At 39.2% G+C, this 25,936-nt stretch overlaps 1 protein-coding gene across 5 annotated transcripts in view; it reads left to right on the forward strand.

Moving 5' to 3' along the window:
• taf1b (TATA box binding protein (Tbp)-associated factor, RNA polymerase I, B) overlaps window positions 1-25,936 on the forward strand; it is a 78,849-nt gene that overhangs the window by 47,142 nt on the left and 5,771 nt on the right. For 4 of the 5 annotated variants that reach the window (XM_048531127.2, XM_048531125.2, XM_059645614.1 and 1 more), the window contains 6 exons: window positions 5,520-5,667; window positions 10,869-11,046; window positions 11,134-11,180; window positions 16,252-16,342; window positions 17,643-17,713; window positions 20,766-20,991. In XM_048531127.2, coding sequence (XP_048387084.1) covers window positions 5,520-5,667; window positions 10,869-11,046; window positions 11,134-11,180; window positions 16,252-16,342; window positions 17,643-17,713; window positions 20,766-20,991 — 761 coding nt within the window. The remainder of the gene's footprint in view (window positions 1-5,519; window positions 5,668-10,868; window positions 11,047-11,133; window positions 11,181-16,251; window positions 16,343-17,642; window positions 17,714-20,765; window positions 20,992-25,936) is intronic. The other variant, XM_059645616.1, reaches the window with a different exon arrangement.

Below are 25,936 nucleotides of genomic sequence, written 5' to 3' on the forward strand. Positions count from 1 at the left end.
GATCTCAGTAATTATTCGTCACATTTGATTGACATTTACAATGATTTACCTATTCAGTGAAAACTTAGCACCTCTTGCAAAAACGTCATAGATTACCATTGTTAAGCAATTTGTGATAACAGTGTGGAGCTGCAGGAACACAGCAGGCCAGGCAGCATCAGAGGAGCAGAAAAGTTGATGTTTTGGCTCGGGACCCTTCTTCACCTGAAGCATCAACTCTCCTGCCCCTCTGAAGCTGCCTGGCCTGCTGTGTTCCTGCAGCTCCACTCTGTGTCATCTCTGACTCCAGCAGCTGCAGTTCTAGCTGCTGTTGTGATGCTCATGCTTTATCAACTCGCAAGTCAATTTTCTGCAAAGATTTTTCTATAAGTCAGACAAGAATCGCAGTGTGTGCCAGGTTCTCATTCCAGAAAATCATCTTGATACCCGACAAGTATTTCATTACACATCAGTTCATGAACTTTATCAAATACTGCCCTGAAGCAATTTTTAAAAGTGGAATATTCTGTAAGTAATTGCTGCTTTGATTATTACAGAAACAGTATGCAATACTTAATGTAAGAATCTTTTATTTTTAGGGTATATTAGTGTTAGAATGTTCTATGAATAATTTATCTAAGGGATAGCAAAACAGGCAAGTGTGACTGTCTGTGCTGACTTTTCGATTGCAAAATCTGCTCTTGGTGTCCTCCAGGTAAGATTGTTGTTTTCCTTGTACCTGAATGCTATCCAGTGATCCCTGTTGATGGACCTTACATATAACTTTTGACTCAGAACAGTTTCAGGCTCCAAGGTGATATATTTGCCTTTCTTCCTTTCCCTATAATAAGGAACTCAGTATCTCTTGGACAAGTAATGGCTCCCTGCAAGTTGCTTCCAGGTTATTTGACCTGAGTGATTCTATATCCTATCCTTAACAAGGACTCAGCACTTTTTTGATGGGAGGGGGACGAAATTTATGAGGAAGAAAAAGTAACATTTTGCTTAAGTACATGAGGGTGATTGTGTAATTATATCGGTGTATTCAAAGTAAAATCATGATGAGTTGAGTTGCAGGAGATCTTCCCACCGATTTGAGTTAAGCAAAGCTTGGACATAGCCCTGGAGGCCTTTCTGTAATCCATTTGCCTTCAAATGTGGTGCCTGCCAAAATAATTCTGAAAGCAAAAGACAGAAAAAACAGCAAGTACTTTGTACTGACTAAATTTCAGTGCCCACCTTACAATGGTCTGATCTTGTACAGTCAAAAACTTTGCAAAACAGTAAGAGTAGGTCTGGAAAACATCAGGACTCTTGTTTTTCTGCTTAGTGTGCTGATTCCAGGCAACTACTATACGGCCCACCATGTTGACAGTACAGTCTGATGTCCTTTAAGTACTTCCAAGTTACAGTCTGAAAACCCAAAGCGTTTGAGAGTCTGGAGCTCCAGCTTATCACGAGCGTTATTTAAATGGATTTGCCTTTCTGTCTGAATGGCTGATAACATCAACACAACCAGAATTTCAGGTTATTTTAGTTTGACTCATAGTAATTTCACTGTATGTGAATCTAGTTTTACTCGAGCAGATGGTATTGTTTTGGAATTAGTAGTAGTATTTCATTGCTGAGTATCCAGTTCTGAAGTAGTCATTTGGACACAAAATGTTAACTTATTTCTTCCTCCACAGTTGTTGCCAGACCTGTTGGTTTTCTCATCCATGTTGGTTATATTTCATTTATGTTTTTTTACTCCTCACCTTTTCTCTATGATTCAGTTTTTAGCAAATGGCAACATCAAAAAATGTGTTTTCTTTGTAATTTCCACTCTGTTGTCAAACAGACTGAGCGTGTGTCATTTTCTTGCTTTTTTTATTTAAGTTTTCTGGGAATGCAGTAGAGGAGGAAGCGGATGGGGTTGAATCCTAAAAGATAGGATACTACCTGATTCCATTAATCAACCACAGCAGTATTGTAGCGTAAAGAATAATTCTACAATGAAGTAGTTTTAATTCAGGGTATCAAGAACTGTTCTTCTCAGCCTTTTAGGGAATTCCACTTCTCATATTTTCTGATTGGACCAATCCACTTCTCATTTTGTGAATCACTGCAAGTTTTGCACATTTATGATTTCTCGATGATAAAACTACCAAATCATTATAATTGAGTGCTATTACAGCATATGTCGCCCAGTCAAAGGTAACATTGTGCAAATCCTTTGATACCTTAAGTTTAGTTTGGAATATATTGGAATGAAACATGGGTTCATATTGCTCATTTTAGTCACCTAGTCTCTCTCTGGAAGATAACTACCCAGGGAATATTGTTTAATTGTGAATCCACCCTTCCCTGAATTACTTACTTGTTTGTAAACTGATTTTGTGCTGGAGTTCATATGTTCCTGTTATTTCAAACGCTTAACCTTGAAGATTGTCCCACTGGCATCTGGTAAAGGGATAAGAGAATTTGTATGTTTCATTTTTCTAAGATGTGGGAACCCATTTACACTATGATGCAATAGTTCTGTTACCTTCCCCTGAAATGCTTTTGAAAGAAGTATAGCCATTTTTGTTTTGATCATAGCTGACAATACTACTGCAGTAAGGTGTCTCAGGAAAATTGCTAAGCAAATATGGAGGAAAATCTGTAGAAAGGAATGATGAATGTTGAAAAATAATGAGAACAGAAGAACATTATTCAAGAAGGATGTCTTATTGAAATTAAACCTGAAGTGACAAATTCTAGTCTAACTTGGTGTTTATACAGTTGTGAGTTAATTTTTTGTTCCAATGCCAAGCCTTTCAGACTTCATGTAGCTAGACTGTTTACCCCTAAAGTAACTAACAACATTTGGTTGTACTTGCCATATGTCGCTCTTTTTGTTAAAACAGTCTCGGATGAATAAAGCATAGGAGCAAAGAGGTCCTTCTGCAGTTGTACGGGGCCCTGGTGAGACCGCACCTGGAGTATTGTGTGCAGATTGGGTCTCCAAATTTGAGGAAGGACATTCTGGCTATTGAGGGAGTGCAGCGTAGGTTCACGAGGTCAATTCCCGGAATGGCAGGACTATCATATGTTGAAAGATTGAAGCGACTGGGCTTGTATACATTTGAGTTTAGGAGGATGAGAGGGGATCTGATTGAGACGTATAAGATTATTAAGGGATTGGACAATCTGGAGGCCGGAAGTATGTTTCCATTGATGGGTGAGTCCAGAACCAGAGGACGCAGTTTTAAAAATAAGAGGTAGGCCATTTCGAACAGAGTTGAGGAGAAACTTCTTCACCCAGAGTGGTGGATATATGGAGTGCTCTGCCCCAGAAGGCAGTGGAGGCCAAGTCTCTGGTTAGTTTCAAGAAAGAGATAGATAGAGCTCTTAAAGATAGTGGAATCAAGGGTTATGGGGATAAGGCAGGAACAGGATACTGATTGTGGATGATCAGCCATGATCATAATGAATGGTGGTGCTGGCTCAAAGGGCTGAATGGCCTACTCCTTCACCTATTGTCTATTGTCTAAAGCATTGAACAACAGAAATGTTACATCATCAAGTGTGTGGATGTATCTCATAATAGGGAAAAATAGAGGGTTTTCTGTCTTTGTCCACTGGTGCTTAGTTTGAAAGTGCAAGTGCTGATTCAGCGATCAGATTGATTCTTCAATCCAATGTTGGTCATATTCTGATTTTATAGTCTATTTCTGATATTTTGTGTCACATATAGTCATGAAAAGGCTAATGAACTGCATTCAGCTTAATCAACTGCTGACTCAGTTCACTCCATGTTAATGATATCCTGGCTGTAAACAAACAGGACTTTTTAAAAATTTAGCAAAAGACACCCGTTTGCTTGGCAAGCACTTATTAGGCAGGAACTACCATTCTGCTATCCCGTCATCTATATATATTTTGGGGCCATGGCTATTTTCCTATAGAAATGAAAGTTGCAGATCAATGTCTCACTTTTCATCATCCTGTGATTGCTTTTGGGTAGAGTGTCTCTTCTCTCAGATTAATCGTTCAGTTTTGGGGGCGTGAATAAATGAGGGATGTCTGTGCTTGGTAGTGAAGTACGCTGTTATAAAAGGTAATGGTTCTGAAAGAGTTAATGTTGATGCTATATTAAGCTCCTCCCAGTCTGTCAGTCTTTGGGTAGAGAATCTGGCAGTCGAGCGTGAGATTGTGATGGAGACAGGTGTGTCTTCTCTGGTTGTACTTGCCATATGTCGCTCTTCTTGTTAAAACAGCCTAGGATGAATAAAGCGTAGGAGCAAAGAGGTCCTTCTGCAGCTGTGCAGGGCCCTGGTGAGACCGCACCTGGAGTATTGTGTGCAGATTGGGTCTCCAAATTTGAGGAAGGACATTCTGGCTATTGGGGGAGTGCAGCGTAGGTTCACGAGGTCAACTCCCGGAATGGCAGGACTATCATATGTTGAAAGATTGAAGCGACTGGGCTTGTATACACTTGAGTTTAGGAGGATGAGAGGGGATCTTTGTTCTTCCCATGAAGACTCCTAGTTAGGAAGTAATCTTTGATGTGTGTAATAATGTGCAAACTGGCTGATTTTAGAAAAATAGTCACAGCATCTGATAGTGTCTCTGGACCAGGAGGTTTGGTGTCAAGTCTCACCATGGATGTGACGGCCATGCAAGTGTGTCATAAAATGTCTGAACAGGTTGATGAGCCCTCCTTTCCAGGGGAAAAAAAAAATCTTTTAATGGCTGCAGCTCTCCTCTAACACCAGTTGCAAATGTTTGGTACGATAATGTGTGACACATCTTCCTATTTCCTGCGTCCAGAGTTTTCGTCAGACATTCCCCTCAGCTGCCTTTTACAATTTTTCTTAATCACCTTCTCAGGAACATTGACACAGATTTTCCACTCCACAGTAGCCATTCAAAATTGCCACTCGGAAAGAGGCCATTTGGCCAAAGGTGTCTGCACTGGCTGGGTTATCTCCCATCTTTTCTCCATCTTTGTGGCCTTGTCATCTCATTTGTCAAAAGTAGACTTCATCCCGAGTTGCTGGCATGAAATGTTACGTTCAAAAATGTTATTTCTCTGGGAACTAAATTCATCTGGATGAACAATATCATGTATAGTAGGAACTGCAGTTGCTGGAGAATCAAAGATAACAAGGTGTAGAGCTGGATGAACACAGCAGGCCAAGCAGCATCGGAGGAGCAGGAAAGCTGATGTTTCAGGCCTAGCCCCTTCTTCAGAAAATGAAGAAAGGTCTTGGCCTGAAATGTCAGCCTTCCAGCTCCTCTGATGCTGCTTGGCCTGCTGTGTTCATCCAGCTCTACACCTTGTTATCTCGAACAATATTTTGTGATCATTTAGAAAATCTAATTGATGAGTGTGGCTCCATTGTTGTTTGCATCCTGTGAACATTTTGGTATGATTTTGTGTGAGTACAGTGGTAATGGCAATCATGCCAAAAAATTGAATACACTTCTGTTCAGTGCTTTGGGATGTTTTGTTAGAATGATACTTGTTATTTCACTAACTTAATCTTCTCTCCTCCAATGCTGATCTGTTTCAGTCTATTCCATCCTATGAAGAAATTCAAACGAAGATGCATGAGCTTGCGGTATTTCTGGATATGCCTCGATTTCCTGAAATAACAGAGAAGTGTTTTCTCCATCCAGATATACTTTGTATCAAGTACCTGATAGAAGCTAACTTACCAGGTAGACATCTCCAAAACAGTACAGTTCAGAACAAATGTGGGACAGGAGAATGATTATCAAAGTAAAGTACTTCTTTTCCCTACTTTGCTGCAACTCTGACGCAAGTCTGTCATCAGTTTCATGTTTTTTTTTTAAAAAAGATATTGAATCCCTCGCAAAGGAAGAGTTTTGCCGAAGAGTTTTTTGTGAATTTTCTTTGTTCTTCCCATGAAGACTCCTAGTTAGGAAGTAATGCTTCAAATAACAAATTCAGGACCTGCCAATTCGTATCTCTGTAGGAAATCTAGAAGTAAAATACTGTCAATACTCAAATCAAAATAAAACCAAAAGATACTTGAAATACCCAGAACAGGCTGTATCTGCAGAGGGAGAAACAATGTCAAGCTTTAGATTGATAACTTTGCATCAGAATTGGAAAACACGACACAATGATGGGGAGTAGGAAAGAATGTAAGGGAAGATCTCCAACAGAGTGGAAGGCAGAATAGAGGAAGAAGAAGATGCTAATAAAGTAAAAGAGCTCAAACAATGGGTCTAATGGGAGAATAAGTGGCAACAACGGAATTCTGACCAAAATTGGTAGTGGTTATGACCTGAAATTGTTGAATCCACTGTTCAGTCAGATGTTAAGTCAAAAGTTGAGGTTTTGTTATTCAGACTTGTATTTAGTTTCACTGAAACATTTCAGGAGGGGAGGACAGTTGAGAGTAAGAGGGGTGGAGAGCTCAAATTATGGGCACCTGCAAACATGAAATGTTCCATGAATTGGTCACCCAGTGAGCATTTGGTCTCCTCATTGTCGAGAAGAGGCTGTTGTGAGCAGAGAGCGCAGAAAGCTGAATCGAAAGAAGCACATGTAATTTCTATTTCACCTGGAAGCTGTGTTTGCTGCCCTGAACGGGATAAGAAGGGAGAAGGTAAAATGGGAAGTGCTGAATGTCTTGCCCTTGCATCATAAGCAGTCCTTGGGATATGAATCAGTGAATCTGAATTCTTTTGGAATACTGACTGTGGAGGAGACGGTGAAGACGTTTATAAAGTAGTGAATATTGTCATTTTGTCTGGCTGGGGTAACACAGCTGATACTCAAATTTAGTCCTGTATCTCTCTGCAGAATTTAGTGATTTTTTTAAAGTTGCAGGTGTTTTATTTAACATCATAAAGGTTGGAGAAATTACTTCTGTAAAACATCTAATGTACTGTACAGTGTGAAATTTGTTATTTTATAAAGTTGTACTGTTTAGGCTAGAAAGCTTTCAGAATTGTAACATTCAGAAAACGTGTTTCAATACTAGTTACTTAAGATTTTGCCAAGTAACAAGGGAGGGACTTATTGCAAGGTTTTAATAGATCACTTAAAATGGTTCAAGTGTTACTAAAGAACTGTTCAAGTGCTTGCATCAGTTGAAGTTCGTGAGATATTTACACAGGCTGATGAGCAAAGGAAAGAGCTCCATGCATGAAGACTGCTGCTCTTATCTGTGCTGGGATAAGTCCTGGGAGCTGTGGGAGTCTGGGAAGAAGCCTGTGAGCCACTAATGGCTCAGCACGACAGAGATTGGGGTTAAAGAATCCTACCACAGCCAGCATTTGCTTGTTGCAGCTGAGCATGATTAGATCTCCAGAGAAATCCAGGAGTGTTACTAGCTTGATGAAACTAGCTATTTCTGACAAAGCTGAAGTTGTGCCTGCAAATTAGAAACAGAAATTTGAGGGTGCATACATGAGGATCAATGGTCGGCACAACCTCGTGGACTGAAGGGCCTGTTCTGTTCTATGTTCTAAATTAGCGTTGAAGTGAAGTTCTTGGGTTCCAGGCGGGCGTAGACCCATGAAAGGAGATTGAACTACCAAATGTGAGCAGGCGCTGAGAAAGTCCAGGACAGAACTGCCTTCAAAGGACCTTCAGAGCCAGATATTCAAAATATCTGGAACCCATTCTGAAGTTTTAATGAGATTTAGCGTCCCACAGTGTCATTAACATTTGGGGAGATTCTGAGAAATTTGTAGGATTTATCTTAACTGTATTTACTACTTGAAGTGCTCTGTAGGGTATTGAACCACAGTTTATCATATTGCTAAAATTTACAATATTAATATTGGATGTAAGTTTTTTTATATATATATATATAAAATGAAAATCTTGATCTGGAATTGTAACAAGAATGAGGGTGAGTTAAGTGAGTGAAGAAAAGTTTTTTTTTCAAGTATTTTCAAATGTAGCACGAAGCATTAAATTATCATCTCTTTTTATCTACATCATAAGTTAACAAATGAGATGAAATCTACCTTAAGCAAAGCTGTTATTAATACTGGTAATATAGTGGCAATATTTTTATACTGTTTCGTAGGATGAGTGTCATTGCCAGAACCATTATTTGTTGTCCGTCCCTAATGGCCCTTGAATTGAGTGACTTGCTAAATCATTTCAGAGGGTAGTTAAGAGTTAACCACATTGCTATGGGTCTATCCTATGTAAAATACAGATAAATGTAATTTCAGCCAAACAGATAGGTTAATTGTTATGCCAGCCTTCCCAAATGTTGTTCTTTCCATTAGGATTTATATGAAGTGGATAAACCATTGGCTCAGAGTTTACTGTCAGCAGCTGCTTACCTCAAGGAAAGCCTTACTGAGAAATCCACTGATCTTTGGGGCAACAACTTTAGCTATCTGTCTTGCCACACATTAGTACTATATATTAGTACTATATATGCCACCGGGCTGCTAATTCAGAGGCCCAGCTCTACGTTTACTGGCATACTGGATGTCACCATGAAATAGAAACTGAACTGGCCAAGTCATATAACTACCATGGTTACAAGAACAAGTTAGAGTCTAGGAATTCTGCTGTAATAACTTGCCTGTGCTGGCGCCAATGGCTGTTCATTTGCTTGAATGAGTGCAACTCCAACAGCACTCAGGAAACCCAACATCATCCAAGAAAAGACAGCCTGCATCCACCATCTTCAACATTGACTCCCTTTACCACTGATGCACAGTGGCAGCATTCTATACTATCTACAAGGTGCACTGCAGTAATTCACCAAGACTCTCCTGATTGCATTTTCCAAACTGGTGACTTCTGCCGCTTTAAAGGACAAGGGGACAGTTGCATGGGAACATCACCAAGCTCCCCTTCAAGTATGTACCATCCTGACTTGGAACTATATCTCTGTTCCTTCACTGCCACTGGCTCAAAATCCCTTCCTTCTGCACAGTGAATGTACCAACAGTCCATGGGCTGCAGTGGTTCAAGACCACTACATTTTCCAGGTAAATTGGGGATGAGCTGAAAGTGCTGGCCAAGCCATCAATGCCCACACCCTATGAACAAGTAAAGAATATGCTTAATGCTGCGGTGACATCAGTCTAGATCACGTCATGGTAGCTAATGGAATTTGAGTGCAACCTGGAAAAAAAAACTTCTCTGCAATGGTGACCATAACAACTATTATTAATGGTTATGAGATCTATCTAATTCACTTAATTTCCTTGAGGGAAGAACATCTGTCATCCTTATCTGGTCTGGCACACATGTGACTCTAGACCCAAAGCAATGTGGTTAACTCTTAACTGCCCTTTGAAATGATCTAGCAAGTCACTCTGTTCAAGGACAGTTTGGGATGGGCAACAAATAATGGTCCTGGCAGTGACACACTCCATCCTATGAAAGAGTATGAAAAATATTCCCACTGTAGATTTAAAAGGGACCTAAGAGACTCCTCCTTCACGCATAGGGTAGTGCGCCTGTGGAATGAGCTGCCAGAGGAAGTGGTGGAGGCTGCTGCAATTAGAACATTTCAAAGACACCTGGGTGGGTATATGAATAGGATGAAGTTAGAGAGATGTGGGTCAAATGCTGGCAAATGGGACTAGATTTATGTAGGATATCTGGTAGCCGTGGACGGGTTGGACCTAAGGGTCTGTTTCCATGCTGTGTACATCTGTGAATCTAACTCTACATAGAACTGCAGTGACGGTCATCATCGAATCACATTAACGAATTCTCAAAAATATAAAGCACTGAAATATGTGTAATCACTTTTTAAAAATTTACATAGGTCAAAGATGCAGATGTAGACGTGGGGTGAAGGTAGAAAGTTTCTACAACAGTATTTAGAAATTGAATTAAACCTAACGATTAATCTTTATGACAACACTTAATGCTTCACAAATAAAATTATGTTTTCAGGCACCAGATCTGTTTCTCATAAATAGCTATTGCTCAGATTACATCACCTTTTCTAAACAAAAATTCCACTTGATTGAAGAAGAATTTTTTTGAATGTGGCTCTTTAATTTCTAGAGAGAAGGGAAAATTCTCACCAATAATCAGTTTCTCTGGTTGCTGGCTTTGCAAGAGTGGCCACCATATAGCTGTTGATGGAACAGGTCGCAAAGTTAGGACTAGTTCATTAATCAGACCTTTGCTAAATCCTGAAGTTGTAGACAGTTTCGAAGAACTAATAACAGCTAACTGCTGTCAAAAACCACTTTTAAATCTAGATCAATGCTTCTCTACCCTTGTAGTCTATACAAAAGTATATATTTGTGCATTGAAATGCACGCGATAAGATACACACCGCGCATTTATTATGTAGGAAGATGAGCTTGTTAAATCTTTTACGGTTTTGGATGAGTGAAGATGTTACCTCCATAATAGTAAGAAATACAACTTTGCTGTGACTGTCACATACTCTAGCAGATTCTTTGTTATGCCTTCCATTACACTTGTTAAGGCTAGCTGGCACCAGTCAATCTTGTTTATGTGTATTACTGTTTACAGTCATTAATACTGAAAGGATGGCTCTCATAAAACCAGTGCAAACTAATCTAACTGATCTGTGCCTGTTTAGCCTAAAGCTGGAAACAAATCTTGCTGTCTTTTTCGTGTTTATTCTTAAACTGTTCAGTTAAACATGAATTGCTGATACAGGTGAAACGTGCAATTACATTGATACTCAAACCAGTTTAACTGGTTAAAAAAACATAAGGAAGGATAGGTCATCTCTCTTCTTCCCCCCCCCCCCCCCCCCCCATGTTCTTTCAAAGAAGGATCACAAATATATCTCATTTTAAGACTTTTATTGTAACTTTAAGGATTATCCAAGTTGAAACAGTATTTGAGATGACAACTCCCATTAAGTAAGTAGTGTTTCTTTTCCTATCTTGATTTATTTTTGGTGATCCCAAATCAGAGAACATGCACATCTGGATAAGAAGATTGGTGAAGAAAATGGGTATTGGAGAAGTGGACTTTCTGACCTATCACCCATTGTCTAGAAGAGCAAAGATGGTCAAGTATGAAGTTCAGGCTGCAGCAGTAATTGTGATTGCCCTGAAACTGCTGTTTGTTCTTAATGATAAACATGAGTGGTAAGTCACTTGATGTATCTAACTAAATATTGAAGGTGGTGCAGAGCAATGATTGCTTTTTAAATGTTTTTTTTTATTATTTAACAGGCTGCTATCTAACAGAGCGAAAGAGATAAACAAACAAAACAGTGAAGGTATTTAATTATGATTGTATCCAGTTTTATGGGTAATCATGGAAAAAGGGATTTTATCATTCATTTGAAAACTATATTAAAAATAGAGCAGTTTGACAGTACAGTTCCTGCGTTTTATTATTTATCATTTAGTTATAGGTTCATAAATAGTATAGCATGGAAAAGGTTATGGGTTCCATCTACTAACGAGCAAGCCAGTTAGTCCGAAGTCTTCATTCTTGTTTATCCCACATACTACTCTAAGTATTTATGCAGTTCTCCTTTGCTAAAGGCAACTGTTGAATCTGTATCGAACACCCTATGAGATGGCACATTACAAATCCACCCATGTCTTGCAGTAAAAACTTTTCCTTATGAAACCACTGCCACGCCCTAAATTTTTGCATTCTGTTTACTGATTCTTCAGCCCTTGGAAAACATACCTCTATACTTACATGTTTATGACTTTAAACACTGCTAGTAAGAGGCCTTTTTGGCTTCGCAGAAGCGATCCCAGCTTCAGCAATGTTTTAATGTAACTGTAGCCCCTCATCCTTGGAACTATCAGCAAGTATCTTTGATGTTTTATTCAAAATTTTCACATCCTTCTGAAGTGTGGTGCCTAGAATTGCACTTGATACTCCGGCTGGGGCTGAGCTAGTGTTTTATATGAATTTAATGTAACTTCTTGGCTTTTGTAATCTGTGCCTCTAGTTATTAGTGAAGGATTTTAGTTAGTTTGTTAATCTGCCACTTTGAATTATTTATGCGCAGGCATTTCCAGATGTCTCTGTTCTTGTATTTGCTTTAAAAAAGGTACCATTTAGAATGTAAAAACCAAAAGAACTGCAGATGCTGCAAGTCGGGAACAAAAACAGAAGTTGCTAAGAAAGCTCAGCAGTTCTGAGGAAGGGTCACCAGACCCAAAACGTTAACACGCTCTTTTTCTTCACAGATGCTGCCAGACTTGCTGAGCTTTTCCAGCAACTTCTGTTTTGTTCCATTTAGAATGTATCATCTTTCCTCATTCTTCCTGCCAAAACGTATCACCTCCCACTTTTCTGTTCAGTTTAATGTATCATGTGCCTACCCAATCCCTCAAACTTGTTTATGTTCTTTTAAAGTCTAGTGTTATTTTTCTCTGCTAATCTCCCCATTCAGTCATTCATTTGGATCAGGAACAGTAGTGGTCCTAAGTACTGAACCTTGAGGAAAACTGCTGAATAACTTCCAGTTTAATAAAGAGGAGTTGCCACTTCTCTCTCTCCTCATCTAGCCTTGTCCTTAAGCCAAATTTGTTATAATGTTGCTATTGACCCTTTTACTCATCTCCAACAAAAGAAAGTATAACCATCGCTCCTTATCTCCTGCTGTCCAGGAGATAATTGCAAGGGCATAATCATATCTTGTGTAGGAGGGTCCCTTTTTATCTTCAGTTCATTCAGTAGTCATCTAGTCTAGAGAATGTCATCTAGTAATTGTGATTCGAGCTTGAATTATCTTTGTGCATTTAGCCTTTTATGCAGTGGTAAACAACACATTCTTATGGTGATTTGTCCTCTAGTTATTTCTCCATGGGAAGTAAATATTGGCTGTATTTGTTTACAAGTACAATGAGAAAGGAACACATGGAGTCACTTAATTGTAAACTAGCTAGTTAAAGACACTAAAAATCAGAGGAATAGCAGAACCTATAACCATCACTGGAGGAAAAAGTAATAGGAATACCAATAGAACTCAAAACTGAGAAGGCCATTTGGAATGATGTCTTGCACCCCAAAGCCTTAAAAAGTGGCTGCAGAGATAATGGATTGTTTGTAATCTTCTAAATTCATCAGAATATGGAAATGAGGTAGCAGATTCGAAAACTACTAATGTAGAAACTCTTCTCAAGAAAACAGGAAATTAGTTCAATGTCTGATTAGAAAAGCGCTAGTATTGGTTATTAAAGAGGTAGTAGTAGAACATCTAGAAATCATGAATCAATCAGGTAAAATCAATGCGGTTTTATGAAAGGGAGATTGTGTTTGACAAATCCATTAGAGTTCTTTGAGAATATAACAACTAGAGTGGATGAAAGGGAACTAGTTGATACGGTGCACTTGGATTTCCAGAAGGATTTCACTAAAGTGCCACAAGAAGTTAGCTACATGAAATAAGAACTTTTGGTATAGAACATCGAACATAGAACAGTACAGTATGGTACAGGCCCTTCTGCCCAAGAGGTTGTGAAGAACTTTTACCCTAAACCTAGGGTAAAAGGTTTAAGGTCTATCTAACCTCTAACCCGACCTTATACTATCATCCATATGTCTACCTAATAGCTACTTAAATGCCCCAATGAGGCCGACTCCACTACCTTCTCCGGCAATGCATTCCATGCCCTTGCCACTCTGAGTAAAGAACCTACCTCAGTCGTCTCTGTTGTCTCTATCTACCTCCATTCACTTTCAAAACTAGGTCCCCTCACTATAGCCACCTCCACTCTGGGGGGCGGGGAAGTCTCTGGCTGTCCACTTTATCTATACCTCTCATTTTGTACACCTCTGTCAAGTCACCTCTCATCTTTCGTCGTTCTAAAGAAAAAGGCCCTAGCGCGCTCAACCTTTCCTCGTAAGAACTTGCATCGATTCGAGGCAACATTGTGGTAAATGCTGTCTGGACATTTTCCAATGCTTGACATCTTTTGTGGTAATGAGCAGAGGAGAACTGAATACATTACTGCAGATGTGGCTGAACTAACAGCATGGTTAACTAACAGTAAACAGAGGGTCAGGCTGTATGAGACATTTTCAATTTGACAAATTGAAGGCAGTGATAATATCATTTAACCCAGAGACCCAGGTTAATATTCAAGGGACAGGGTCTCAAATCCTATAATGGTGGACAGTGCAATTTGAATACAGTAAAAACCTAGAATTAAAAACTAATAATAACCACGTAACCACTGTCAATTATTTTAGAAACTTGTCCGGTTCACTGATGTCCTTTACGGAAGGGAATTTGCCATTCTGACCTGATCTGGCCTGCATTAGCGTGGCCTACATGTAACTCCAGACCCATAGCAATATGGTTGACTCTTAATTGCCCTCAGAAATTACCTGATTAGTTGCCTTTCCACTGATTGCCCATCTCTAATCAACAGATGCTATAATCTGTCATGAGTGGAACTAGGTCAGCCAGCTGGACTCATAGAATAGGAGTTCCTTGATTGAGGCTGTTAACCTGGTCCAATCAGGGAGCCCTGGCTAACAGATATAAACAGGAGTGTCAGGGCTTCTGTTTGCTCTAGGCGCTGGCTCTGAGCTAGCTGGGTCGGTGTCATGTACTATGCATGTATAAATAAAGGGTAACTTTGTGGAGTTATTTCACAGTGCCCATATTCCATACAAGAACAAAAGAAAACTAGTGGAGTTCCAAAGGGCTCAGTGCAGGGGCCTCAGCAATCACTATATTAACGACTTGGATGATATCAAAACAGCTTGGACAAATGTGAAAAGGATGAACTCTACTGTAGCCAAATGTACTTACCGTATAAAGTTGGGTGTGAAGGCAAATTGTTTGGAGGTGTCAGTCTGCAAAGGCATACGGGTAGGTTAAGGAAGTGAACAAGAATTTGTCAGATGGAGTATAATGTGAGAAAATATAAGGTTGTCAACTAAGGTTGCGAAAATGGAAAAGCAAAATAAGCCGCACCCCCATTTCCTCCCTACTAACCTCATCCTGCCCCCTTGACCTGTCTGTCCTCCCTGGACTGACCTATCTTCTCCCTACCTCCCCACCTATACTCACCTTTACTGCCTCCATCCTCACCTCTTTAACTTGTCTGTCTCCTCTCCACCTATCTTCTCCTCTATCCATCTTTGATCCGCCTGCCCCCCCGATTCATTTCAGAACCCTCTTCCCCTCCCCCATTTCTGATGAAGGGTCTAGACCTGAAACGTCAGCTTTCTTGGTCCTCTGATGCTGCTTGGCCTGCTGTTTTCATCCAGCTCTACACCTTGTTATCTCTTAAGCAGAATATTATCTGCACGGATACAGAGTGTAGAAGGATCTGAGTGCCCTTGTGCCTGAATTGCAAAACATCATCAGGGAGGTAAAACAAGTGATCAGTAGGGCAAACAGAACATTTGTCTCTGCATGGGGAATGGAGTATAACAATACGAATGTCTTGCTAGCACTGTACAAGTAATCGGTGATATGACGTCTGAAGTGCTATGCACAACTTACCTCACCTAACTGAAGAAAGGACATACTTGTATTAGTGGAAGTTCAAATAAAGTTTACTAGGCTGTTTTGTGGGTTGAGGGATTTGAGAAAGGGTTGAGGATGTTGGCCCTACATGCGCTCGACTTCAGAAAAATGAGAGGTGATTTTAATGAAACGTAAAATTGCGAGGGGACCTGACAGGTTAGATGCTGGAAGAGTATTCCTCAGCGAAGTCTAAGTCTAGCAACAACTGTTTCAAAGTTACAGGTCTCCTATTTAAGATTAGGGTGAAGAACTTGTCTTCTCTCTGAAGATTTAGAGTTTGAAATTTTTACCTAATAAGCAGTGAGGGCTCAGTCATTTTATATGTTCGGGGCTGAGCTAGACAGATTTTTAACAGTTATGGGGTAGATGTGAAAATGGAATTAAGGCCGCAGTTGGCTCAAGTGTGGTCTCACTGAATGGTACAGCAAGTGGCCAAATAGTGTACTCCTCATACTTTTAAGTTCTTGCAAACTTTAAGGTTAACTTTACTAACACTTGATGAGCTGGTATGGACTGAAGCCCAGGGGATCAACATTGATTAGCATGCATCTGCAAGTGAGCTAACAATCCTGGTTCATCTGTTGCAAAATAATTCATTGGTAATTCAGCCAAAATGGCACATGTTAAAATTGTTTGTACATATTTTTGGAATGGGAAATAAATGTTTTATATTAATTTTTACCAACTTGTATCTAGTGCTTTGTCCTCGAAGAATGTAAATTACTTAATTTCTGAAATTAAAAGAATCATAATTTAAAATAAAATCAGGAGAAATTCAGGGTACTATTTCAGGTGTCCATCTACATTAAACTTTTTCTCTGCTTTGTATTATTGTTAGGTGTTAAGGTCTTTCAGTTCAAAAAATGGTACATGTTAATGAGAAACAGCTTAGATGAACGTGAAAAGGAAGCGGAAGACCAGGCAGCCAGGTATAATTATGATTACTTTTATATAAGGTTTATGGTGTATTGTAGTTTTTATTTGCCAATTACAGAATGTTTATAAAATGCAGCAACACCACTCTGATTGTAAATATCATACGGCTGGGTTAAATCTGGGATCCCTATCAAAGGTCTGCTCAAGAGATTGACCAGAAAAGTAAGCTTTCAGCGTAAAATTGAAAATATCTCAATCTAGCTGCTGTAGGAAGAATGAGAGTGAGGTCACCCAAAACCTAATGGACAACGCGAGTTATTTGAACGGCTAGGAGGAAAATAGTGAAGCAAGAAATGCGTAGTGAGAGAGTTCCAGAGGGAATCTCGATGACTGAATCGTCTATCATCATAAGATAAGACAAGAGATTTAAATGTCGATTGCATGACCAATACAAAAGCTGCTGATTGAAAGAAATGGGAGCAGTGATTATGATCTGAAATTACTCAACTTAATGGTGAGGTACTAAATAAAAACTAAAGAACTATGGATGCTGTAAATCAGGAACGAAAATTGTTCAGGAAAAGCTCAGCAGGTCTGACAGCATCTGTGAAGGAAAAAAAACATCGTTAACGTTTCAGGTCCGGTGACCCTCCTTCAGAGGAAGTTCTGAGGAAGGGTCACTGGACCTGAAACGTTAACTCTGTTTTATCCTTCACAGATGCTGTCAGACCTGCTGAGCTTTTCCAGCAACTTTGTTTTTGTTCAATGTTGAGATCATTGGTTCAACTAAGTCCTGTTTTGGCTTTGAGTTATATTGATCCATGATCCTATTAGATGATTTTGAGTTGCAACTCAAGTGGCTGAGATTTTTTTAAATAAGGTTTTGCTTCAGTAAAAGATTGGCTTTATAAAATTCTACTGAAGTGATGATGATCCATGTGTGTCAGTTTTGGCAGTGGCACCAGTCATTGATTTCAAACTATCTCATCAAAGAATGTGGAGTGTCAGTTGGTTTTTACTGACTATTGAGTTGCCAAGTAACTCTCTTACAAAGAAGGAGCTTTACAACATAGCCTTCATGTCTTGTTAAATTATTTGTTGTTAGATTTTATATTTACATGTAAATAGAAGACATCGGACTGACAAAATGATTCATGTCCCAATGGGAAATAAGTGAATAGTATTAACACTGTCCGGCAGAAATGCATTTATTGTTGGTTACTTGTAAATTAAAGAGGAAGAATGGTGATAGATGACAATGACGGATTTTCTAATGGGGCAAATTTTGTTATGAAATAAATTTATAGTGTGTGTCGGAGAAACTACTGTTACAATATAGATTGGGTTTCACAGGCACTTGTGGAAATGTGAAAAGCCACTATTCTTTTCTTTAAAAGACAAATCGGTGATCTACAAAAAGAAACGTAAGTAGATTTTTTTTTTAGATTTTTAGATTTTTTTTGTACTTGTTATAAAGTTTTCTTTGAAAGGTGAAGCTTTTTCTGTAACTTTAAATGCATGAGATGAATGGCAGGATCTTGGGGTGTTTTGGGACTATAGAGTTAGAGAGATTATACATTCTCTATAGTTGAGATTCGAGACTATAGAGATTAGAGTTAGGGTTATAATGGCTTCTAAAGATGAGGGAAAGACCCAGAATATAAAAATAACTATCTACCACAATGAACACTTCTATTCAACACTCAATTGTGGCTACTTGGGGAAGTGGTAAAGCATATTAGTTCTGGAGTGGCATGGTGGCTCAGTGGTTAGCACTGCTGCCTCTCAGCACCAGGGATACAGGTTGAATTCCATCCACGGGTGACTGTGCGGAGTCTGCACATTCTGCCCTTATCTGCATGGGCTTCCTCCAGGTGCTCCGGTTTCGTCCCACAGTCCAAAGATGTGCTGGCTAGGTGGATTGGCCTTGCTAAATTGCCAGTAGTGTTCAGGAATGAGTAGCTTTGGGGATTATAAGAGGAATAGGTCTGGTTGGGATGCTTTAAAGGTTGGTGTGGACTTGTTGGGCCAAAGGGCCTGTTTCCACACTATAGGGATTCTATGTTCTATGATATTATCCTAGTAAGACATGTCTTACTGAGTTTGGGGCTAATTAAGAGTTGTTCCATCAAAATGGACTTGAAGCTTGATATTGCTCCGAGTTTACTCCTCATGTGAAGATGCTAACTCTTACATACACAAAAAGGTACAGAAGAGAAAATCATATGACCTCTCAAACCTGATCTGCTATTCAATTAGATTGTGGCCAATGTATTAGGGTTTCGAATTTCATATTCTCACCTCTCCATAATCCTTGATTCCCCTGCTTCCCAAGAATCTCTTCATCTCTGTCTTTAAAATATTCATGACCTTGCCTTCACTGCCTCCTGATGCAGAGTTCCAAAGTGTCTGAACTCAGAATAAAATTCTCCTCATCTGTCTTGAAAGTGCCCACTTGTTCTGGACTGACCCACAAGAGGACATCTTCTTTCCATGTCCAGCCTGTCAGATCATTCAGGATCTTGCACACATCAGTCAAGTCACCCTTCACTTTTCTAGACTTCACTGGAAATAAGCTCAGCCTAACCAACCTTTCCTCATAAGGCAACTTGCTCATTCCAGGCATTGATCTATTAAATATTGTCTGAAACGCCTCCTGTGCGTTTTCATTCTTCCTTTAAATAAGGGAGACCAAAACTGCACAAGGTATTCAAGGTTTGGGTCACCAAGCCCCTGTATAACTGAAAAATATAATACTTATCTTTATGCTCAATTCTTCTCATAATAAAGGATAGCATTCCATTAATCTCCTTGATTGCATGCTGTACCTACATACTGATGTTTTGAGTTGTTTGTCACTGCACTTCAGAATTCTACAATTGTTTTTCATATAAGCAATATCTGTCTATTTATTTCTTCCTGCTGATCTAAACAACTTTACATTTGCCCACGTTGGCCAAATCTTTGCCCAGTCCTTGCCATTATGGAGACAGGTTGTCAGGTGCTATTTATTTATTTCAGTGGGAGTTATCAATTTGTTTACTTTATGAATGCTACATGCATTGAGATGTGGGGCATTTAGTTTGTCCTTTTTATCTTTTTAGCATCTTTGATTGTCAGTGTATTCCTAGGTATCTTTCTATCTGTTCTTTCCTGCCATTCTCTAATCCTCATTTTCCGTATTACTGTTTTCCTCCCTTATCTTGTCTCTATTCTTTAATATACCACAGCGTTCCACATTGATCCCTTGCCCCTGCAATCTATTTTATATTGATTTGCAAGATAGAACTTCTAACTGATATCTTGCTTGCTGATGACAACTTGTGAGAACCTGGAAAGAGCATTAGTGCAATTTTGGACTGTAGGGGGCTCTTGGGCGCTCGGGGCTCACGCTTCATGACTGATATCCATGTGCAAACTTTCTAGCAGGGTTCATTGGCCATTAGTAAAGAAGAAACATGCTGGTTGTTTATTTTCCTCACCCACCAAACTATGCCTCACCCAGAAGATTTGAACTCGCTGAAAGTGGTACTGCTAGTGCCCTGGCTCTGCTTAACACAGACTGGAGAACGACCCTTTTGATGCCCTATGGCTTGGTGCTATGTCATGTGATCTGTTTACTCACCGCCCACTGAGGGAAGTGTTGACTTGAATTTGTTTGAGACCGGAGCAAGGAGTGAATGTCAAAGATTAAAAAGCAAAGAAAAAAAAAATTGAACACAGCACAGAATTGACTCTTTTTGGTTTTGACAGAAGTTGGACCATTATGCTTGGGGGAAGCAGGATGATCATATAAAAATCATGAGACAGTGTGCATTAATTTTGAGACACTATATTTTAAGCACAAGCAGGTGGACTTTGGGAAACTCGGCAGTTTAAAGGGGTAGTGAGCTGTATTCATGAGCAACAGGCTTGTGGGCCAACAGGAACAGGAACGTTGTTCCATTACAACAAACTGCCCAGTATATCTCCTTACACTCAATCAAACAATTTTCCTGGTTCTGCTTCCTCTGAAATCAGGATTGCCTTACTCTGGTCTGGACCAATCCCTACAATTTTTCAGCTCTCGTTACACCTATTTGTTCTCATGGACTTCAGCCATGTGAAGTAGGCACTGACTCAAAAAAGTCCATCAGCCCAAAAACCAGGCTTCCCAAGGGTGGGATAACTGTATAGAAAGGAAAAAAATAAAGGAGTTCTGCATATGGTTTCTTGGTGCATTCAGGAAATATTTTTTCCAGGGTTTTTCTGCCTCACAGCAGCTACAACCTGACCCAAACTACCCACCATCCCCTACCAGCTCCAGGCTAAAATCAGTACTAAGGTACCTGAAATCTGGATTTTATCCTATAACTTGTGAGAAAAGTAAATTAGAAGATTTTGCAATGGTTCAGTAGCCTGGAACTATCACTTAAACAGGAAGATAAGACTCACTGTTTAAAAAATAAAATGTTTAATTTTTAAAATTTATTTTAGGTATGATCCACAGTCTTAAGAAGCAATTTGTTAGACTCACTGGTTCCCATCAAACAGTGGAAAAGGAAAGACCTTCCAGTTTCAAATTCAAGTGGAGTGAAGGAAACTTGGAGAGACCATGCTTTCGTAAAGACAGCCTAAAAGAATATGATTATGAAAAAAATAAAAGGATCAGAACTGTCAATGATCGCTACTGGGTCAGTTGTCTAAAAATTTGCAAAGAGAAGTATGTATTTGTTTTTATTCTAGGAAAGCTTAACGTGTATTTTGAGAACTCCTAGTCTCCTGCACTTCTTGCACTTTCTAGTTTTAAGAAATTGCCATTAAATTTCTGATGTGCAAATTAATGAGTGATACCATATATAGTTTTTACCAGACCATATTATAGTTTTAATATAATTTGCAAGGTAAAAAGCTAGAACATATTTTTCTGTGTAGAAAAGAGCTTTAATATTCGATAAGTTCATAGTGGAAAAAGTTCTCAAAATTCTTATTGTCATTTCACAAAAGCAGAATAACTGGACAATTGTTTACGGGAGCCTACTGTGTTCAAATTGATTGCCATGTTTCCTACATTATACTTGCATTACTGAGGTGATTGCATTGTGAGAGTGCCTGTTTAGCTGGGAAGCATGTTGACATGGCTCGGATTCATGAAAGGCGCTGTTAGAGCGAGTCCTTTTTTTTAAAACTTATATACTTGGCGAACATTTTGTAATGAATGTCCGTAGAAATGATCTATATTTTTGTACTTTCTATAATATATCCCAATGCTTGAATGTAATGTTAGTTACTAAATGTCTTGAACTGTGCCTTGGTTATATGGCAGATAAAAAGTAAACATAGTGTTATATTACAAGGGTTTTGTTATACAGGTACATTCTGAATGAGTTAGAATTTTCTAGCCAATTGTGCTAGGAATGCTAAAATTACACACATACTTAGATACTTAGCAAGTACTGTTATGTTGTTTTGTACAAAAATTTTGCACAAAAACAAAATTGAGTGAATTTAGCTGTTTCTGAGCCATTAAGTACATTAAAGCTGTACCATATTAAGGGATAAAATGTGAATAGAGTTAAAATAAAACATATAATAAATACTACACAATATATCATTTAACATGTTTTATTAGAATATAATGAATGTAAAATGTAGGTTTTTATATTTATTCCTTCTGTTGAACCAGTGTTTCGTTTGCACTTGAGCTCTGGTCCTTATTTGCCTTTCCACTGCCAAGTTCAATGCAGTTCCTTTATTTACATTATAAATTTCAGCTCATGCCTGTCTTGTTTTCACAGTTGGATTAGTTTTAGCGTCCTAATTCTTCTTCGTAAGGTTAACTAAAGGATTGTAAAAAAATGTTTCTATAACCCCTGAAATAAATTAATGGTTTGATCTATATTCTTTCATACTGTATGGGTATCATTGGCAAACTCAGCATTTCTTGTCCATCTCTGATTACCCTTGAGCTGAGACTATAGCAGAGGGCAGTTCAGAGTTGACCACATTGTACCTCTGGAATAATGGATGTGACTGGTAAGATTAGCAAATTGTCTTCCCTAAAGGCAATACAACTGATGATAGCTGTCATGATCTTGTCCTTGGAACTGGATGGGGGAGAAGGGACAGCCCCTTGAAACAAAGGTTTCCAAAGGATCAACAAGAATTTTAAGTAGCCTAAATGTAAACAAAACAAGGTAGGGAAGCACTGAATAAAGTAAATTAACAGAGGACCAAATCGATGACAAAGGATTAAATAGACTTACAGAGCAGGACTTTAAAAATTTCATAGACATAAATTGAGAAGAAATAAGCTAAAATGAGTTAAAATGTCTGCATAGCAATAATGAAATAAGGGAGCTGGAGAAATCACATGCTAGGAGTACTGTAGTAGGGATAGCTTGAACATGGTTACAAGGAAATCAAGACTAGGATATTTTAGTTTATAACATACTTAGATAGGATACAGAAGGAAAGTGAGTGGTGGAGTATCTTTTTTTCTATTAAGGATAACAGCAGAAAAAGAAAGGGACATAAGTAGCAACAAGACAGAAATAGAATCTGTAAGGTCAAGATACAAAAAAAAGGATCAATCACACCAATAAATGTAACCTTTAGCTCACCTAATAATGGAAGGGAAGTGGTAGAAACAGCATGCAGCAGACAAATTAGAGAACCAAGTAGTAAAACATCAAATACTAACCATGGGGGATTTCTATAAATTGAATATTTATTGGACAAAAGAGGGAGTAGAGGAGACCAGGGAATGGAATTTCTACAATGAGTATAAGACTCCTTTCTAACTGAGTATGAAAAGACTAACAACGGAAGATTCACCACATCTAGATCTAATAGAGACAATAGTCCAATGGTATTATTGTTAGACTACAGCTAACCTCGGCTAATGTTCTGGTGACCTGAGTCTAAATCATGCCATGGCAGGCGGTGGAATTTGAATTCAATGAAAATTACCTGGGATTAAGAGTAGTAATAAAGACCAAAAATGAAACTCTGTGATCTTTGCCTTGGTTCTGCGCTTTGCAACCAGCTTCTCAGCTTTCTGACCCTTAAGCCACAATCAGTGAGGATAGGTAACTACACCTCCTTCACAATAATGCTCAACACTGGAGCCTCCCCCAAGAATGCATCCTCAGCCCCCTACTGTACTTCCTGTACACCCATGACTGTGTAGCCAAATTCCAAACCAGTGCCAACTACAAGGTCACTGACGACACCAGAGAAACAAAATACAGAAGGGAGACAGAGGGCTTGGTGACATGGTACAATGAAAACAGTCTGTCTCTCAACATTGGCAAAACCAAAGAACTGATCATCGACTTCAGAAAGAAAGGAGGAGAACAGGCCCCATCTACATCAATGGAACTGAGGTTGAGAGAGTGAAGAGCGTCAAGTTTCTCGGAGTGGAAATAACTGATGACCTGTCCTGGGGATCCCACGTAAATGCGACGGACGAGAAGGCACAACAACGCTTCTTCTTCCTCAGGCGGCTCAGGAAATTTGGCATGTCCATAAGGTCCCTCACCAACTACTGCACATGCACCATTGAAAGCATACTGCGGGGTGCATAGCGGCCTGGTACGGCAACTGCTCTGCCCAGGACCATAAGAAACTTCAGAAAGTGGTGTGCACTGCCCAGACCAACACGGAAGCCAACTTACCATCCATGGACTTCATTTACATGGCTCACTGCTGTGGAAAGGTGTGCAACATCATCAAAGACCCTTCGTGCTCTGGTAATGATCTCCTATGACCTCTTCCATCAGGCACAAGATACAGAAGCCTGAACACACAAGCAGTTTTTTTTTCCCAGACGTTATCAGATTGTTGAATGGGTTCTAGCTTCAAATAACGTAGCCTGCAATGTAACCTGTATGCCTTGACGTCTTTTCGATTTGTACATCCTTTGCTTGCTGTGTTTTGCCTATACCACTCGTAAACAAAGCTTTTCCACTGTATTTCGGTACACACAAATTCGATCAACCGTTGTCAAAAAACCCATTTGGGTCACCAATGCCCTTTAGGGAGGAAAATCTGTCATCCTTATCTGGTCTGGCCTACATATAACTCCAAACCAAAGCAATTTGGTTGACTGTCTGGGCAATGGGGGCTGGACAACAATATTGCCAAAAAGCAGCATAGAACACCAGTTGGAAAATTTAAAATCTTGTTCTGCAGGCACAGAAGAATGGTCTTCTGCTAAAAGAAAGGAGAAAACTAAACATGCATAAGACTCCATGAATCAATAAAGAATTGAGGGTTAGAAAAGAGGTATATATTAAGCACAGGGACAGCAGAAGAGTTTGTGAAAACAGGGAATTCAAAGTGAGTAGAAGAGAATTCACTTTGAAAAGCAAAAAGAAACTATGAAAATAAACGATCATGGAACATAAAACAAATAGTAACATTTTTTTACAGATGCTCCAATTTTAAAAAAAGGCGGTTGTAGTGGAACAAACCTTTGTGTGTGTGTGTGTGTGAGAGAGAGAGAGGAAAGTAACAGGTATGTTAGAGAGTTGGGAAAAATGTTCTGTTTTAGTCTTTATTAATAAAAGAGGACGGGTAGACAAGAGTTGAATGATAAGCGCACATAAAATTGAGAAATAAAAGATGCATGAATAAACTGAACAAGCATTAAGATGATAAACGCCATAGACTGGATGGATTGCATTCATATGCTTTAAAATAATCTCAGTGAAGGATACCAAAGCCATTCCTTCGTATAGTTACAATTCATTGGGAAAAAGGATCTATTGCCAGATTACTGGCAGATAACTAATGTAATTCATGTATTTGCGAAGAAGAACAAAACATTTCTGGGAAGTTATAAACCAATCAACTTGGCTGGTTGGAAAGATACTGAAATTCTGCCTCAAGGGCAGAACAGAAGACCATCTAGAAACAAGAAAAAATTACAATGAACATTTGTTTCAAAGAAGAAAATCTCGCTTGAACAATCTTAGAGACCTTTGAGGAGGTAACAGAATCTACAATGATCATGCAGTAGATATAGTTGGTCTGAATTTTCAAATGCCCTTCAGTAAGGTGCCTATAATAGACATGTTCATACGACCAGCAAATGAAGAGACAGGGGATAGGTGGCAAAATGGGTTGTTAGCTGGTTTCAAGACAGGCAGAGAGGTAGAGTACAAGGTAGCTATTATTGTTATAATCCACAGGGATGGGTGGCCCTTATATTCATTCACTGGATGAGGGTGTCACTGGCTAGGGCTGCCCTTATTGCTCATCCCTATTTGCCCAGGGGGCAGTTGAGAGTCAGAACACATTACCATGGTTCTGGAGTCATGTTTAGGCCAGACCAGGTAAGGTTGGCAGTTTCCTTCCCTAAAGGACATCTATGGGACCATAGGTATCACAAGTTACATTTGAAGATGTGAGGGAGTTCCAGGATTTTGCCCCGACACTGAAGGAGTGGTGAGTTGCTCGGTGACTTGGAAGAGAACTTACAGACGGTGGTGTTCCCATATATCTGCAGCCCCTATCCTTCTAGGTGGAAATGTTTTTGGTACTGTCTAAATAGACTTGGTGAATTTCTGCATTTGGTACATACTGCTGCTTTTGCTTCTTGGTGTTAGGAGAAAGAGTGAATCTTTTTTGAAGCGGTTCCAATAACGTGGGTCGCTTTGTCC

The sequence above is a fragment of the Stegostoma tigrinum genome, chromosome 4 (genome assembly GCF_030684315.1).
Source record: "Stegostoma tigrinum isolate sSteTig4 chromosome 4, sSteTig4.hap1, whole genome shotgun sequence".
Lineage (NCBI taxonomy): Eukaryota > Metazoa > Chordata > Chondrichthyes > Orectolobiformes > Stegostomatidae > Stegostoma > Stegostoma tigrinum.